This window comes from Falco peregrinus, chromosome 3 (genome assembly GCF_023634155.1).
Source record: "Falco peregrinus isolate bFalPer1 chromosome 3, bFalPer1.pri, whole genome shotgun sequence".
NCBI classification, from domain to species: domain Eukaryota; kingdom Metazoa; phylum Chordata; class Aves; order Falconiformes; family Falconidae; genus Falco; species Falco peregrinus.
In genome coordinates, this window is record NC_073723.1 from 45,830,396 (window position 1) to 45,849,144 (window position 18,749).

At 44.3% G+C, this 18,749-nt stretch overlaps 1 protein-coding gene across 2 annotated transcripts in view; it reads right to left on the reverse strand.

Moving 5' to 3' along the window:
* CLVS1 (clavesin 1) overlaps positions 1-18,749 on the reverse strand; it is a 105,190-nt gene that overhangs the window by 9,111 nt on the left and 77,330 nt on the right. For both annotated transcript variants that reach the window (XM_055801075.1, XM_055801076.1), the window contains 2 exons: positions 9,664-9,774; positions 8,536-8,771 (listed from right to left, as the gene is read on the reverse strand). In XM_055801075.1, coding sequence (XP_055657050.1) covers positions 8,536-8,771; positions 9,664-9,774 — 347 coding nt within the window. The remainder of the gene's footprint in view (positions 1-8,535; positions 8,772-9,663; positions 9,775-18,749) is intronic.

Here is an 18,749-nt window from a genome sequence, read left to right on the forward strand (position 1 = left end):
AATTTTACACACACACGCTTGCATCACCGTTTATGCTTTACCTGCTCATCCCCATTTCCTTGTCCACCAAGTGCTCTTTCTAGCCAAACAGTTTCCAGTCCCTTTGCTCAGACACTCCAGTCCTTTACACCTGCCTCATCTTGCAGTCTGCCTTTTTTGCTTCCATTCCAGTGACTCCAATTCTCTTATCTCAACCCGATTCGGCACTGATTTTGTCCCTTCACAGGTAAGAAGAGGCCCCAAGAGCAAAGGTTGTAATCCTTCCTACTCCCCCGTCCCACATCAGAAGTTTCCTGTCCTTAACAAGAACAGTACTGCAGCATGAAAGCAACCCTGCAGATATACTATTTAGGCTGGAAAATCAAGCAATGTCACAGCAGAAGAAGCCAAAATGTAGGTTGTGGGAGAAACAGCCACTCGGCCAGGGCCGTGGGGGTGTTTTGGTACCCCAGCCCCAGGAGCACTCACTGTTATTTCTCAGAGAGCTCTTTCCTCCCTCAGTGCTCAGAGTAGACAGTGCCAAGCTAGTAAGTGGCTATTTATTTTGCTTGCTTCTAGCAGTTCCAGGTATGGCTCTGTGACACATTTGCTGCATGTTATTCCAAGCCTGCTCTGCAGGTAGCCTTTGTTAATTCCCTCCTGAGCTTTTCTGTGGAGTTCATCAACACAGTACTTGTGTGCCTCAAATGCTAATTCATTTACTGCCATAGCATGACTGTGAGGGGTGTTTTTCATTTCCATTTTGCATGTGGAGAGCTGAAGTGCAGTGAGATTAGGGTCCAAGTATTCCTCTAACATGGGGTGCCCATTTCCCAGCGCTCAGGGTCTGATTTCGCAGAGTGCTCCGCATTACATGGTAGCTTGTGTGTTCAAAGCACATGTCCCTTTGCTTTCTGTTGCAGGTGAGCACTGAGTATTTCTGGAAATTAGACCCCAGAGTCTATAACTTGGCAGGCTGAAAATAAGCAATGTGCAATCTCACCATCTGTGTGAAGTTTGATTTAAGCATCTTGCCAGACTGACTCAGGGACTCAGCAAGAGAGGGAGAGCAGGATCTGCTTCTCCAGGGCTGCACCCACCAGGCATAACCAAAGGGTCGTTCCTGGTCTCCATCAGCCCTCCCTCTAACCATCCCCATTGGTTTGCCCACCAAGCGTACCTCCTAGCCCAGCTGATTCCAGTCCTTTATGCCAGCCTCATCTTTCAGTCTGTCTTATGGCTCCCATCCCAGTGGCCCAAGTTCCCAGTATCCCAGCTGAGTTCGCCACTAAATCCTCATGTCTCCAATTCTCCTGCCAGCAGTGGGGAGGACGAAGAGTCAAGAGCATGGGGTGTCAGTCTTCTAGATCCTGGCACCTTGTCTTGCTACAGCCTGGCCTAGTGCAGGGAAAGTTGTTGCGACCACAAGCAGAAGTTGTAATCACAGAAGCCCTCTGCACCCCATGGCCTGGGCAGGAGATGCACATTGTGGGCGTTGAACCATCGGCCTGAGCTGAACAAGTTTATTTATGCTGGGAGGCCAAGCTAAAGCATAAGGCAATCCTTGGGGTCATTAAATGCTAAAATTAAATATGTGTCTACACAGCTTGTGTGAATTGCCTTTTCAAAGGCTTGTAACTCAGCCAGATGTAGGTGGATTTTTCACAGGACAGCAAAAGACATAAGCAGTGTAAAACCATTTGTTTTATTAAGTGTCGTGTCTGTAATCTAAACTACTAAACGTTTGGCAAATTTATAGCCAGCTGAAGACATAATTTACAACACAATATTTTAAGCAGCTGAACAGCACTGGTTCTGCCATTCCCACCTCCAGGCTGTGTTTGTGCACCCGTGTATTGGTAACGGAGTGCTGCGGACAGATGAAACCCGTGCTGCTGATACCCTCAGAGGGGAACCGATTTCCTGCCTTGCCTCAGGGGACCCCCAGCACCAAGCTACCTGTCCCTCCTCTCCTTGGTTCAGCCATGGCTTTGTAACTCTGATCTCTCCTGCTTCTCTCACTCCTGGCTCCCGAGGATATTCTGCATTATCTCCTTTGCAGCCTCCCTGGGACCTGCTAACATGCCAAATCCACCGGCTCCTTTCCGTTTCTTTCTGATGTATTAGCAGAATTCCAGTCAAAATCTATAAATCTGTTCAACAGCTAATAATCTATGTTACTAGATAAGGCATACATTACATGATATAGATTTACCTGGCACATCTACTTTACTGTAAAGAAGTGTCTCGTTCATAATCTGTGTATGGGGGAAGCATTTCCACAGAAGCATTTGGAAATTCTTCATAACAAAATAGTGAATATAAGCCTTGCACCATAGATCTTGCTTATTATAGAGATGTTTTATCTGAAAGCTTACAAGGAATATTTCCCTTTTCCCCCAGCACATGTGGAAACAGACCCCAGCTACAAGGTGCCATCCATGGGCAGGCAGTAAGAAGTTTTCACACATTTTCATTCTGATTTTTATTTGCTGGTATTTTACTGCTTCTGCAGTAAATTGGTGCTGACTGTGAACCGGCATAAAACATGACCCATAAAAGCAGAAACATATGGTGAAGGAACATTAAGGTCACACCAAGGATAACAACTAGAAAGGTCTGCCTTGCACAGCCCAGCTGGGCATATGGAGGAACCCGTCTGAATAAATAAAAACCTTACAAAAGTCACCCCCGTGAATGGCCCCTTTTGGATCTAAAACTGTTCCAGTCGGCACTAGTGTATAACAGTTGTCATACCGCTCCTTCTGAGAGCAGGATCCCGTTTCTGAGAACCAACAATTAGTTTCAGCAACAAGTTCATTTGAAGATCAGTCCTTTTGAAAACATGCACATCAGGAGGCAATCATGGCAAACCCTAATCTGTACTTTAAAACCCTTTCACTCTAACCTAGGACATAAAAATCCACATGCTCTTATTTAACAATGTTAAATCAGGGGCAATGCATTCTAACCATTTTTATCACTGCATTTTCAAAATGCCTAATATGGGGGCTTTTGATGCACCACTAGGCAGGCCATTGCATCTTTAGGTGCTCAGATCCTTTAGGATGAGAAGAAATGGCCTCAAGTTGCACCAGAGGAGGTTCAGATTGAATATTAGGAAAAATTTCTTCACTGAAAGTGGTGTTAGGCTTTAGAACAGCTGCCCAGGGAAGTGGTTGAGTCACCAACCCTGGAGGTGTTTAAAAGACATGTAGATGTGGCACTTAGGGACATGGTTTAGTGGTGGGCTTGGCAGCGTTAGGTTTACGGTTGGACCTGATGATCTTAAAGGTCTTTTCCAACCTAAATGATTCTATGATTCTATAAGTTTCTACTTCACAGAAGGAAAAGGTAATGGTGTCTTGATGCAAAAATTATACATTTTCACAGCTTTACTTTAAAAGTTTTACCCTAACTCTGAATTTTCTGAGTCTCTAAAAAGCTTGACTTGGTCATTCTTGCAATCCATGCTATCCTAAGAAAAAATTTTAACCCCAAATTTGATTAAAGTTGTCCTTAATTAAACTCTGATTAAATAAATTTGATTAAATACCCCAGGTTGTTTGGCCAGAATGTATATGTAGCTGTTTGGTAAAATTTCCTTTCTCTGCAGGGCAATTTTAAATTGCACTAGGTTTTCAGACCTGTTTGCACTGGCAGCAGGTTAAAAGTGAGCACTCTTTTGATGCCTGGGAGGGCAGGGAAGGAACATTTAGTTCCCAGGCTGCACTTAGTGACTGCACAGGGTACAAGCAAAGGCAGAGAACAGTCTCTGTCACTTGTACTGAAGATCAAGTTCAGACATCAAGAAGTGACCCAGATGCAGCTGTAGAAAGACAGATCTTGTAAAGAAAAGCAAGTCACAGGGAGGCAACATGCTACTGCAGGTTACTTGCTGCTGCAGGACCCAAGCCTAAGAGCAGGATGACACTGGAGAAAAAGGAAACTCTTCAAAAAAACTGAGCTACTTCACACCCTCCCAAGTCACTGAATATGTCCCAGTTGGGGATGCTTGCTCACTGTGGTTAGGTACCCAAACAGCTACTGGCAAGCCTCTCCCACTGTGGCTGGCCAAAGGACTATGCCCTACTGACAGAGTGATCTCTGACTCTTTCACTGCTAGGTTTAACCATCCACCACAACTATTCATTACACTGCACACCCAGATAAAACCTCCAGCTGCTCCCAAAAACAACAGCTCGTCAAAAAAAGCTAGCACGAGTGCCTCAGGCAAATGCCTTGCTTTTGTGTTAGCTCCCTGTTGACTAAAGAAACTCAGGCCCCTTTCTGACCATCAGGGCTCACAGAAGGTTTGGCCACAGCTGAAAGGGAGGTGATTTTCTTCCCTGTGCTCTGAATTTTCACACATTTACATTGCTCTCAAATCCCACAGCTCCTGACAGGCTCCCTGTGTGAATGCAGGCAGTTCAGAAGAGATGGCCCAAGACAGGGGAAGGTGGCTGTTGCCATTGCTGCTCCCAGGATTATCAAACTGATGTGGCCAAGCTCAGACTGAACTGACTTTGCTATTACTGTATTGGTGCTGGTTTGAATGTTTATTGCATTGCCCATTTCAACCTTCGCTGAGCTGAATCTTGACAAACAGATATATTCTGAATGGATTTTTGTTATTGCTGCCTTTTCCCCGCACCCCACCCCCCTGGCCATTAAGACTCATTATGTGGAGTCATCAGCTGTTTTGCTTTTTTTCCCATCTGTTCATACAGTACTTGGGTCCTGAGATTTTTCCCAGGGTGTGAGATAATACTGCAGATGGGAGTGCAATTTCCACTGTTTTGATTTTGCCCCGGTGGGGCTTCATGTGACCACTGGTGGAAAAATGACAACTGCAATGGTTTTGATTAAAGATTTTCCATATTATAGAAACTTCTCAAATCTCAAGATTTTCAAGATTATGTTACTAACTAGAGTTGGTAGCAGGTTTGTTCTAAGAGTATTTTCAATAGTTTCCCTGTCTACAATGCCTTCATTCTCTAAAATAAACAAGGACTCTTTATTGAGAGCAAAACAGTACAATTTCAAGTCACAGGGAAAAACCACCTTTGCCTGTGGCTGGGGGGAACATAATGTTCTGGTCCCGTTGCTGTTAAGCTGAGCAGATATTGGAACCTAATGAGACTTTGAGGGAGCAAGTCTAGTCTCCGGTGACTACTGGTAGCCACCTCATATCTGACCTTTCACTCATGTATCAGTTAGGTCATCATATTGATAAGCTGTTTCGGTGACTCACTCCTCTGATGACTGGCAAACCTACTAAGATATCCTTCTTCTCAAATACCTGTTGTCACTCCCCAGTTTTTATCCCCACCCCCACCCCCCCCCACCCCCCGTATTTGTAGAGAATGATCACATCCATTTCAACCTTTGCTCAGCAAGGCTGAACAAGCCACTACCTTCTTCTATAGCTTCTTGCTGGAAAAATACTCTCTCTGCTCTCCTCACAGCGCTCAGGTGGCCTTATTTCAATTTATATGCATCTGTCCTGGTGGCGGGAGCAAAGCACTGCTGTCAGTCCCGAAGCCAAAGTATGGGCACGTACCTGCTCCAGATTCACTCCCTCCCACTGCTGTTTGGTGTCCCATTTTCTCCTGGTCTGTATTTTGAGACATTTTAATTTTTAGGTGATGACTTCAGTTTGGTCTCAGGCACATCTTGAAAGCACACCCTCTTTCTCCCCCTCTGCATTCATTTTCCAGCACAGATTAAATGGCTACAAAAGTACTTTGGTCAGTTATTCTCTGAGTCAGTTTCCTGGCATCTTTCTTCCAGATCTATAATTCCTCGATTTCTCAGCATCTGTGCAACTACAATTGCTAGACACTATGTTTGCAGTAGGTTGTGCCCAGGATGAGCTTCTCTCTAGATGTAGGATGGTGGTATTACATTTCACAGAGTTATTTCTCAGTGGCCACGGTGTAAGACTAAGCTATTGTAGCAGCACAGAGCTCCCAACATTAAGAAACCTTTAACACAGCACGGGTCAAGTGGCAGCTCTAGTGAGGAAGTGCTTGTATGGCTTTATAGCAGGTGGCCACAGAACCAGGAGTGGCAACCTGCAACCCTGCACCTTGTCACACAGCAGGACGTGCACCATCCCCCCAGCCTCCGGGGTAAATCCAGCTCTCACAATCACCGCCCTTCCCTGCAGCTAATTACTGGGCAGGTAAACCTACAGTGATATCTGGGAAGACAGAAAGGAGAACTCTTAATTGTTCAGCAAGGCTTTTCATCCTTAAATTACAGAAACCCAAGAAGGCTGTCTTCGTATATTTACCCCTTTCAGAGGAATATACATGCTAAAGAAAGGGTCACCCACTTTTTCTTTTTTTGTTAAATCCAGCATTTCAGCGTAACACAAAATTACCATGTTTACACAAGAATTTAGAGATTTGTATGCTGTGAGTGGACGAGGAGAAAAGAGATTTTTAATGAAACTGCAAAATCGCTTTAATAAAGGAAAAAATGATAGGGCAGTTGTGAGGGCATTTAGGAAGAAGGCTAATGCTAAGAGATCACCTGTGCCTAGTACAAACCTCCTTGGAGCATCTAGGAATCTCAGCTGTGACCTGAGACTCTCGATCTGTTAGAGATGTACGAACCTAGAGGCAAGGAGGCAGGATATATAAAGACAGGTAATGCTGGTAGAAGTCTGTAGGCCTTTTAATAGGCCTTAGATATCAATCTGGTCTAATACATCTAATAAAGCACACAGTTATGCTTCCTAAGCACAGGCTTTTACCTTGTTAGGCCAAACCATAATTTCAGGGGAAGAAGAATCAAAGCAAATACTCATAGGAGAAAATGTGTTGAAGCAGTGAACTTTTCACCTCTAACAGCTAGTAATGACCACGGGGTACAGGATCAGATGGTTCACTTAACTGCCGAGTAACAAAATTAGACTAAAAGTTAGAGCTAGTCTGGCCGGAGGCAACGTGACAAATTAGATTCATCTACTCGCCATATTTGTATTAATGCACTTTTGTACTAGTGAACAGATTATAAAAGAAGGCTTTGCCTTGAGGCAGGGTTTTCTGGCACAGAACTCATTTTCAAGCTGAGGTTCTCCCCTGAGGGCACAAGACCATCCCCTCCTTTGCAGCCAAGGACCTGATCCTCAGCAAAGATTCACCTGTGAACAGCTCTTAACACTTCCAAGCTCTGAAAACTGCAGATTTCTTCCTAGTAAGCTACATAAATTGTGCACTCTTGATGTATGTTTTAAAAGTAATGCAATATTTAGTTTGTACCTTTCTAAAATCAGTGTGTTCCACTGCTGATTTTAAAAGAAAAAAAAAAAAAAAAAAGAATTGTTTTAACATCAGCTGTCTGGGACAGGCTCCCTAAACTCATCCTGGCTCCCAGTCCTGGCTGGCAGTCAGTAGTGAGAACTGCTGGCTGCACGGGTGGCCACCTCTCTTCATGCTGTGGCTGCCACGCTGCGAAGGGTTGTAGCCCTGCAGTCTCGTGGCCTTGTGAGTCGTGGGACTCACAGCACTTAACATCGGCTGTAGGTGTGTTTGCAACACGAGGCTTCACTTTGCATCTGCAGCAGCATGGCATCAATCTGACCTGGGAGGGAGCTGTGAATCCGGGATGCATTTCTTTTTTCCTGTGAAGATGAAAAACTTTTAAAATTAATTGCATGGCATTGTGGCTTGTCTGTGTTGTCACCTTTGATTTTGCTGTAGCAAAATGATGGCCTCTCCCTGTCACACAGAGTGACGCCATGTCTCTGAGCAGCTGCGCTCATCAAGTGGCAGCAGCAAGTGAAAGCATCGCTGCAATCTGCACGGAGAGCAGTTTTGCAGCGTGGGGCGTGGAGGGGAGGCGAGTGCAGATGTTACGCTCCTGCAGGGTGGCCAAAAGCCATCGCCGGCTGCAGCTGCTGTGGGCTCTGCCCTACAGGTACACAACCCTCCTCACCCCCGTCCCCGCAACCAGTGCAACCTGCTGCGGGTGGTACTCTCGAGAGTTGTGATTTTAAGCATTCAGAGCTGAATGCGCAACCACTAGATCTAAAACCAGAGATCTTAAAGGGCAGATGTGCTGCCTTAGCAGGGCTGGACAGGGGAAGCGGGAGCAGAAGCAGCGGCAGAAGACTAACCCATTTTCCCTTTAGAGGGCAGTGGTGTTCGTAGTACCAAAGCTGCATTTCCGAGGAGGCGAGAACCTTCTTGTCAACTGCTGGGGCAGCAGCAGCGAGTAATAGGGACCAACACTGGTGATGCTGCTGGCTGCGCTATGCTGTACAAAAGAGCATCTCACTCTGATACGCTTTCTGCAACGCTCTGTGCAGGGGCTCATTAATTTTCCCTCGTTTTCGTGTGCAGTAATCAGACGACTAATTACTGTTCCACAGAGAGCTTCCTTTCTCCCACCACGCCACGAGCGCGGTCCAGGGTGAAGTGCTCCCTACCGTCAATGTCTGTCAGATTACAGCCTCTCTCCAAACCAGATGAGCCCTTTCTGTCAGACTTATGCCAAACCTGTTCAGAGAGCCAAATAGCAGGTGATTTCGAAGGCAGTACTAACCTTTTCATGGGTTTGGGCGAAGCCTCCCGCTCCAGGTTGGAGGATGCGTGCTTCACATGCATGGCATTGTACGAGGTGTGAGTGTACTCATTTTCATCGCTGTAGTCAGGACCGAGTAACGTTCGTGCCCACGTCCCCATGTCGTATGGAGGAAGAGTCCCCCCAAATTCAGAAGGCAGGCATTCAGGGTGTATTAGCTGGTGAAGGCTGTTCAGGTTGTTACCGTGAAGAAAGATCTTTAACAAATAAAAAGAAAGTTCAAAGTCATCATTGGTGCCGTACTTCATTAAGTACAACAATAACAGCACTAATGAGGTGTGGAGCATCATTAGTTGATGCTGCAGTTTCAGGTGGGAATGTCTGAAGCGCTTGGGGCTCGCTTAGGTGGGCAGGAGGGGGGGAGCTGAAGAGTTAGGCTGGCACTTTAAAACACTTCTGAAAACTCTGATTCGCTTGCTTTTGGCACATGACATTTTCACTTTTTCTTAAGTACCAGATCAAGGAAAATGAAAGTCGGGACTAATGACAGACAGATTACTGCTACTGTAAGAGAGTAAGAGGCTTGTGCGAAGAGCAGTGAGAAGAAAAGGGGCATAGCGGAACTCACTGAACTTACGGAAAGATGTGGAGAGTAGGTCCTCAGTGTCTGAGAGGGCAACCCAGCCCTGAACCCCAGGACTGACATTTCCCAGGGGTGTACCAGCCAGCGCTGCCACGTCACGCTGCTTTGGCAACATTTGTCTCCCTAATCCCTCTTTGCTTTCGGGCTGGTATTACCCTTGTCCTGTCTGGTCAAATGCACCCAGGGTGGGCTCTGGGGCCTCCCAAGGGATGATCCAGGGGTTGTCTGATAGATTGCAGAGGACAAATGGCTAAGATGAGCCTCTCTGTCCCCAGGAGTGTCCCATTAAAACGTATCTACACTTTGTTAGTGATAACAGCTTTCAGGTCCCTGGCTGAGTTGCTGATTCAACCCAGACCATTGCAAACTCTAAGTTTTAATAACAGAGGCAATTCTCTGAGGCCATATGAAAAATGCAGAGAGAAAAAGAAGGAAGAAAGCAGCCAGCTGCCACTCAGCTACTCTGGTTCTGTGGCTTCCTATCCCCCCTGGCCCCATCTAATTACCCTTTTCCTTGTCTTGTCTTTGAGGAACGGTTTGATTAGTGTGTACAGGGCATGGATGTACCAGGGCTGGTTGACAAAATGGACTCCTCCGAAACGGGCAGGAAAGCTGTCCTACAGAAGGAAAGAAAAGGCAGGCAGTTAATAGATGCAGTGCTTTAGTCCAGCAGTCAATAGGATGAAAGTCAGAGGAAGAGGTCTGCCTCTTTCCATCTGCAGACGAGCACTGGGCTTGCTGGGAGGGGGCAGGAGGGAGACGGAAAAAGAAAGATGCCTGGAAACGTTTGTTGTATCTGTTTCCCCTGTCAGCAGACACAGTCCCTTCTCCCCTCCACACACTAGAACGCATCAATTGCTAATGATTTAAAGTAGGCTCTCCAGCCACTTGGCCTGAACATTTTTTTAACTCCACCAGGGTATCTGACTTGGCCAGAATGGGAAGCAGAGGAGGGGGCTGGTGAACACTGCTCCCTCGAGGGGAAGCTTTCTAATTTCTCATTGTGCAGTGTAAGGCAAGCCCCCGGTTCCCACGCACATTGCTGCACACAGCTCACCTTTTCACCCTTCGGCCTCCCTGCCTCCCCCCTGCCTCCCCCCTGCTCAAATCATCATTACAAAGGCTGACCTTTCGGGGTGAGCAAGCAGCTATTACGGGGAGGAGGATGGGTGGGAAATGTTGATAAGTGAAGGTGTAGGGAGAGCGCACCATGACGGCACCATGGAAACTGTCGGAGCCCAGCTCTTGCTGCCAGGCTGTGCACAAACACCCTCGGCATTAGCATGCAGGTAGTGTCCCGCCGGGGAGGTGTTTGCAATAGCATCCTACTCTGCTCAGCCAGTGAGGCATGCTTAATAAAAGAGGAGGATGCTGGTGTGTCTTGAAAGGTTATTGTATATTGTGGTGGGTATTTTGTACCTACACTCTCATTTAACAAATGTCAGTCAGTCAGGGAAAAGCCCAGGATTTTTTCATATTGCATAAGTAGTGGGGCAACCGCTGCTCCTGTGTGCAAATACGCTTCCAGCGAGAGGAGAGGTGCCTGTCTCTCCCCTGTGAAGGGAGATACTGATGAAGCCATCCTCATCCCATGTGTGCTCCTAACCCCTACAGCTCAGCATGTAAAGACAGAGCATAATCAGGTCTATTCCTTCAGGGCTTTGGCTTTGGGACTCAGGCAGGTTCGTTCCCCCCACAATTAGCAGAGGTTGTCCTGGGGCTTTCTCTCACCTTACTCCAGAGCATTAGAGGTTGAGCACAGCTGGTGAGGGTATGGGATGAATTTGTGAGATGTTATGGAAAATCTCCTTATACACCTGTTCAGTATAGCTTCTGTGCTGCTTCAAGGTCATTTTTCCCCCCAGATTTAGCACTACATAGGTGTCCCACAACCTCCTGTCACCCGGGGTGGATTGGCAGGATTCTCTGTGTTCTTTAGCACTGGTCATGGATTGCCCTGGTAATCATCTTAAACCATACTCAGGTAATGTTCGTGAGCAGCCACGGGCATTAAGTGATACCTTTTTCTATTGCTATACAGTGCTACAAGCTGCTTAGACCTCAGACACATCAGCTGGCCTGGAATTGTTACAAATCTCAGTATCAGATGCTCTGTGCAAGACAGTGGGTAGTCAGGCCAAGCCATGGGAGGCCAAGCAGTGTAACATAACAGGGCATCCCACTGTAAATCCCAATAAACTCTGAGCTGAGCTTTTTAAGGATGGCACATGCTCTGTTGAGGTGTTCATTCATGATAAAGATGACTGTATTTCCATTGCTGCTGAAATATTCCTTGGAGTTTAGGGACACAGCTCTGACTGATATAAACTACTGCAGTGCTGCAGGGTGGAGTGCCTTCAGCTGGGCTGAGAAACAGCTGCAGAGGGTCTGAGCCCACCTAGAAAAACATTGACCAACAGAACTGTGAAGTGAAGCCCAAAGTGATTTTTTTACCCTGTGGTAACCTAAAATTGAGTTTTAGAGTAGACCAAAGCCAAAAATGCCCGTCTCTTGCAAAATTCACATATTCAGTTGCTTTCCTCCAGCATGGGAATGAAAATTTGAAGATCTGAAACTTTTCACAGAATATTAAAAAAATTATATATTAAAAAATATTGGAATGTTTTATATTTGCTTTTTTATTATTATTTTTTTTTAATTCTATATTTGTCAGGCTGGCTGCCATCCCACAAGCTGTATCTCTAAGGGGGAATTATGGACTTCTTTGCTCTTTGGGGCTGAGCTGCCACAGCTATCCCAGGTTGTACCATAGTAGCATAGGTCAGCATAGGAGATACAGTCTGAGTCTGAAGCAAAGGGCAGTAAAGAAATGAGAGATGGGAAGCAGGGGAAAAACTTTAGGACAGAGATTTATACCAACCTGAAAAAGAAAAATTGTTTTGCCTTCTCACTGGAATGCAGATAATATTAATCACAATCTCCAGTGAGAAATGTCAGTCAGATTTCATTTCCAAGAGGGAAAGTGTTTTTTTTTAAAACATTATTGACCAGCCTTAATGATACCACGTTACCCGGAAAGTTCTGAATGCTGAGAATTATAGGAACCAGCCAGAGGTTTAAATGGGCAGACTGGCTCTGGGAAAGGTCAAGTAAGGAGAAGAATGTACTTTCCTATATAGAAAATGAATTTTATGTCCATCCAACAGAGACTGTTGAATCCATAAACTAGATTGTCTGGTACATCAGTAGATTAAAACCATTACAGGAAAGCCCATCATATAACAGTTTTATTTAAGGACAACTTCTTTCTTTTCATTCTGAAGGCATACCTGAAAATGTGTACAGACAGACCCTTGAAAAGGCAACCTGATGGCCAGGAAAAAAACAACCACCACAGAACATTTTTTTGTGTGTAACTTTCTGCTAATTTTTGTTTCTTGCCCTGTTAAGCACAATAAACTCATTTTGACCTTCATCCCTCAGTCCACCTGCATTTGTAAGGCTGTCAATTAGAACAAGGACAAAGACAACATTTTTTTTTTTTAACCAAAGAAATTTGATATGGGATTCATCCAGACACTGTTTGGAAACGCAACATACCAATTTTGCAGAAGTCCCTAATTAGAGCAGAGCTGTCTTGGAAAAGAAAGCTCCCGTCTGGAGGTCTGCCTTGTGCAGTTCCAGGAAGATGTATGAGACATTTCCCACACCCCACTTAGTGTCTCTGCTGCTTTCCCTGGGGCAAGGTGAAAGTAGCTGAAATTGATTTTCTGCTGGAAAGCTTTTGCTTTTAGGAATTCTCTTTTGATTTCTCATGTCTTGTGATTCCTTGGGAAGGTGTATTTTATAATGAGGTACATTTTTTGGAGCCTACTGTGAAAAGGACCCTGGAATCATGGAGCCTTTGCTTAACCTGATTCTTTGTTAAAAATACCCAAACCTGCGGATATGTTTGTATTTACTCCATTGACATAAATAAAATATAGCATGCAGGAATTGGTCTAATTATTTGTGGGCACTACCGTCATTTTATCTGAAAGCCAGGCTTGACATATCAGCACGTTGCTCTGAGATGAAATTGCAGCATAAATAAATGCATCCAACCCAGTGCTAATCTAGTTAACTTGCTACTCAGCAATAGCAGGGAAGAAACAGTGAAAGTACTCCAGATACCTTCTTGGGCAGCTATCTCACTCCAGAGTCAGACCAGGTCTCCTTCACTGGGACCTGAAGTGAACTAAAGTAAGGAGTATATCTAACCATGCTGCAGTGGCACCTTCCCAAAGCAGTGTAGGCAAACCTAGAGAGAGAAAATTGTCCAGACGCAGGTTTTTAGTTGTTTCTTTTAATTGAATGAAACTGGTGCCATAGACGGGACTTTTCTTTTGCCTGATTTGTCTTTTTTTTGACTATATACATTCCTCACTGGTTTCAGTTATTCCCCTCTGCATCGTCCCCAAAGAAAAGAAAGAAATGAACACTTGAATGCCACAAATGGAGCTGCCACAGACACCCCAAAATCCATACAAGCCTCAATATATCTTTTGTTTCGGATTGGAGAAGTGTCTCCCAGATCGCAGATTAGAGCGAAATGTTACGGAGATCATTGTTTCCCTTTTCTGCTCAGACCTCCTGTGCAGGGAAATTTCTGAACTGAAATGAGTCTGGGACTGAAAACCCTCGGTACATAATGTTCCACTAAATAGGTCGGGAGCGATAGCTACGAGGTGAACGAGAGACAGTTTTTCATTATTTCTGCCTATTCTTGCCTTCACAACATCTATTTCTTTTGGCATGAGTATGCATCAGAAAACACTTACTGTGTTGTTCTGAACTGCCTGAAAGCTAAAAATCAAGATGAACTTCCAGCATCTTCTCACATCGAAGTGTGGCAGAAAAGCAAAACAATCTCTGGAATTCCAAAATTAGGAATGAATCCAACTTGGTGGTCAAGGTCAATCTTTTTAAACTGCATGAATTGACTTCATAGACTGATGACCTAAGCTCAAAAACCAAATTATAGCATATTTTTAGGTTGTGGGACATCTGAATTTTGTGACACAAACATTTAAAAAATATTTTCATAACTTCTACCCTTTGCAATCAGAAAAGCAAACACACATCTTGCCATCTAAATACACTTTAATCTCAACGATACTTGCCAGTTTACTGCAAATCAAAATATAATCCATTTTTAAAAAAATAATTTCCTTTAGATTCAGGAAGAATTCAATCGTAAACAAAACTGTTTAAACTGAAAGGTCATTTAAACTAAGGACAAAAGCAGCATCTTCATGACTTACATAATCAGTCTCTGTGGTGGATTAAAGCTCCCACAGATCATATTAATAGTTCAGGAAGATTTTATTAATAGTACACTGATAGTTTCTCCACGGAGAGTTTCTGCGAGTGTGTTTTATTTTAATGGATCGGCACAACAATGGAAGGAGGCTCTCTGCTCTTCAGCTCTGGATCCAAGTTCAGCCTCTGAAAGAGTGGCAGTGGTTGAAAGTTGTTGTCCCTCAATTTTATGACTTTGTCAGATATTGGATAGGTTGTGGCTATCAAAAACACGTTCCTGAGCATCTTCAGATGAATGCCACATAATGCCCTTGCTGTGGACAGAGCAGGTTGTTGTATAGTGTATGCTAGGAGAGAAGGTAAAGTGCCTCCCACCCCATCACTACAGCTTCAGCTTCTAATTTTAATGCAGCTCCTAAGGGATGAATGTTTAGTTTGGGAAATCCCAAAAGGCAGGAGGCAGTGGGAGGCAGTAGCAGGGCTGGGGGCCATGAGGAGCCCAGGACCAGGCTGCTCCCGCACCTCTCCAAGCCATCCCTGGGGCTGCGGGAGCCAGGGCTGCTCCCCCTCACCTGCTGCGGTGCCTGCTCTGAGCCCAGGCACGTTTCAAATCTCCGTTTGGGCAAGTTGCTCTTCTTTGTGTTATCTCTTTTTGCTCCCCTGTGTTTTTGAAGAGACGGGAATGCAAAATTAATGTTGCCGGTGGCAATAATTGCAAACTCGTTTGCTTCTACCTTGGCATGCCCTCAGAGTACATGGGGCTTACAAATAGCTGCAGAGTCAGGGAAAACCATTAAAAAAAAGACATTAGTGCTAGCGATATGGCAGTCCTGACCTGCTCAAATGCCACCATAAAAAGAATTCTTGCAATTGGGAAGAACTCATCAATTCTGGGTAAGCTCTGACTGTAACTGCTCCCACCAAAACACTCTTTTCTTTGAAGCATACAGTAGAAAAGATTGGAGCAAAATCATGGGGAAATATAAGTGCTTGGTTTATTTTTACACTGCATACCCACATATGTAGATGCGTACACTCTGAAGTACTGCTGTCAGGGAAGTGAGACTGAAACATGAACATTGGGATGCATTCCCCTAGACATTTTTCATTATGTTTGTTATCTCTCCCGCTACACTCAATAACTTTTAAAATCCAGGCATTTGCTGTGGGTTTCTCCCCATCATTATTGCATATCAGTGAGGTCCTACAGAGCATCTGTTCACGGGTGTTGGCAGATGGCACCAATAAATCAGCTTATAGAACACAGATTTGCTCAGTAAACTTTGATTTGTCCTGATAGAATCATGCTGTCATATCATCTGGTCTAACAAAATAACTTGTAACCTTGGGGCAAAAGGGGGATTTCTTCACTACCTTTCTACAAGAAACCCTTTGCCGAACCAGCTCAGAATAATTTAGGAACAGAAAATTTCCCAGAAGCAGTGACTCTGTTGAATTGACATCATACCCCAGTGCTGCTTTTTCGCTTGGCATGTGCCCCCTGTTGATTCGAAAGTGTGTCACAAGCTTAAGGTAGAGACTGATGCTTCCTCCAGAAAAAAAGATGGATAAATTATATTGACTAAGAAACCATAGGTTCATTCAGGGGTTTGGTTGAGGAGATACACAGAGAAGAGAGGAAATCAAAAGGTGATTAAAAATAATAATACAAAGAACACTGACACACTGATTTGGAAGCAGTCAATGCAGGTGTGTGCAACCAGGGCGGCACAGTTTGCTCTAGATTAGGTCAGATTAGGTGAGGCCAGCTCAGGGAGCTTCTGGTGGAGCAGGAAGAATGAAAGTCACACACTAAACTAAGGAGGGGTAGATGGGGTCACAGGAACAGGCAGCAGCATGGGAAGGGACATGAATTAGCTGGAGGCTATTTTTCAGAGTTAGTTTAGGGACTTGCTATGATCTTTGCAGCCAGCTCTAGCAAACCAGGCTAAATTGTCTCTAGTGTCCTGATTTTCGGTGTAAATTGTAGCTCAGAAAAACATTTATATCCAGCTTTCTTAAGTGAGGGTGACTGTAAGCTGAGCTGCTTCTATTCCTGTATCTCACTGAACATGAATGTCTGAAATTAGTTGTGGGGGAAGGAAAAAGCAGCAGGGAGATCATCAAAGCTGTAAGTAGTTTAGGGCTTAATTAGAAACGGTAAAATGTGCTGGGCAGAGCACAAGCCTGGCCTGGAGGCTTGCTGGATGAATGCAGGGGCTGCTGGCTGAAGTGTGTGACCACAGGCTGGCTGTGATGCTTCACTCTCCCTGGGACACCCGGCCCTTGGCTGGCTGTGACCTACGAGCTTTGGTTGTTCACTAAGAATCCCTGGAAAAAAAGTCTCTGTGCAAACACCAGGTTTTTGAGAGAAGTGACGTCCCTCCAATCCTTTCCCTGACACTACGAGTTAAAGCAATGCTGTTTGTGTCTCGTTGGTGGGTTGTGTGGGTGTGAGCTGCTCTCAGTTTTGGGGGTGTGATAAAGAAGTGGGGTTTTTGCGGCCAGATTTTAACACAGGACCTTCTGAAGCAAAACAGCCACCAGCAGAATGAGTGTGTCCAACAGTGAAAGTGAAAGATGGCATTGAGAAAGCTTTAAGGAAAGACCACCCTAAGTCTTTTGCACCTAGTAAAAAATCCAGCCAGGAGCACTGGGGTTAAAAAGTTTGGCATGGAAAACTTGACTCAAAAAATATTCTATTTTTAATATAAAATTTTTGAAAAAGAATAACATAGAGTTTTTTGAAAATAATTTTTAAAAGGTAAGCCCTAAACAAAATTAATCAGTGCTATTAACCACTGTAGCCAAAATCTGCTATTTTCCTTAGCTGACCTGATTCAAACCTCTCTCTCCCTATCTATTTCTATTTCCATAGAGAGGTGTCTACCCCAAAGGGCAATAGATTTGTGGGACACTGTGGTTGAAATCACAGGGAATTAAGGAGTTACGGCAGAGAAGATGGTACTGAAGCAAATCCACTAGGATTTAAAAGGCTGTTGAAAGGAGAGAGTCGAGTGCATACAAAAAAACAGTTCTGAAAAGGACAAAGTACAGCACCTTATTTCTTGTCCAGTGCTGGGATTTTAAACAAAAGACCCTGCAAAAAGGCTACCTCTTTTAATATGCGTTTTTATGCTGAGAATCTACATCATGTATGTAGAACATTTATTCTATATTTTCTTCACATTGCCACTTGCTGTATCTATGTATCTGCTCTCTGCCAAAATAGTCCTATGCCTGAGCGAAGGGGCAATGAGGGCCAAATTGTCATGGTGAGGACAAATACCCACAGTGTTAGCTAAAGTCAGACAGAAAAAAGCAATTAAAAAAGGTCTTGTGGCACTTGCCTTTCTTCTCAGGCGTCCTACTGACTTTGCAGGAAAAGCTTTCCATCTTGCATATGAAGCACCAAAGTGTACACAGAAATCACACAGTCGTATTACACTACTTGTGTTCTGATTGAAAGCTGATGATGGAGAAAAGGAGATTTTGTTATTTATGGAGTTAGGCAACCTATTTAGTGCTGACCAGGAGTCTGTTGCAGCTTGGCTTGAACAAAGTATGCAATCACCTTAAAGATTTTGCATGTGCATTCATATGTAGAGCAGCATGTAAATATTATAGGCTGTTATTATGATGAGGTTATAACCTAGCATGGGTCAGAAAAAAATGATCAAGCAATGTTTTTATTAGCATTTGTTGACTGACTGAAACAAACTATTTGACAGTAAATTTCTCTGCATCTAGCAAGAAGTTCAGACAACCCTTTGTGTTGATTTCTCTATGCAGCTGCTGGAAGGTATCTTAGGTTACTAGCACTCATTTCTCAAGGCTATCTGCTAAACAGAAGTTAGTTTCCCATCTTATTTCACTAAGAACTTTAGGATTTACCCTAATTTATTTGAGATTGGAACCCCATGTTAAAATGGAAGGTCTCCCTTCCCCTAGCTCTCACACAAACCCTTTTTAAAACAGTTTCTCTGGTCTGTGTCATCATCAACAAATGTGTCCCCATGGTGAAGATATTTTTTCAGTTGTTTTTTTCTCTTTCAGTGGGGGAGTTTGTGTGTGTACGTGTGTGTGTGTGTGTGTGTGTTTTCTGCACTTCAAAATATTTCTATGATTACTGGAGGATGGAGATTTAAACCTCAAAGCCTTTGGGGCATGTACCCAGCATTTCACATAAGGTTTTCCTAGTTCACATGGTTTTACTGTCACAGTGAGAATTTGCAGCTTTGCACGTGTGTATGCCAGAACTCATTCAAGGAGTTCTGGAGGTTGAGACGTTTCATAATCTGGACTAGTCATAGCTATACCCTCTTGCCTT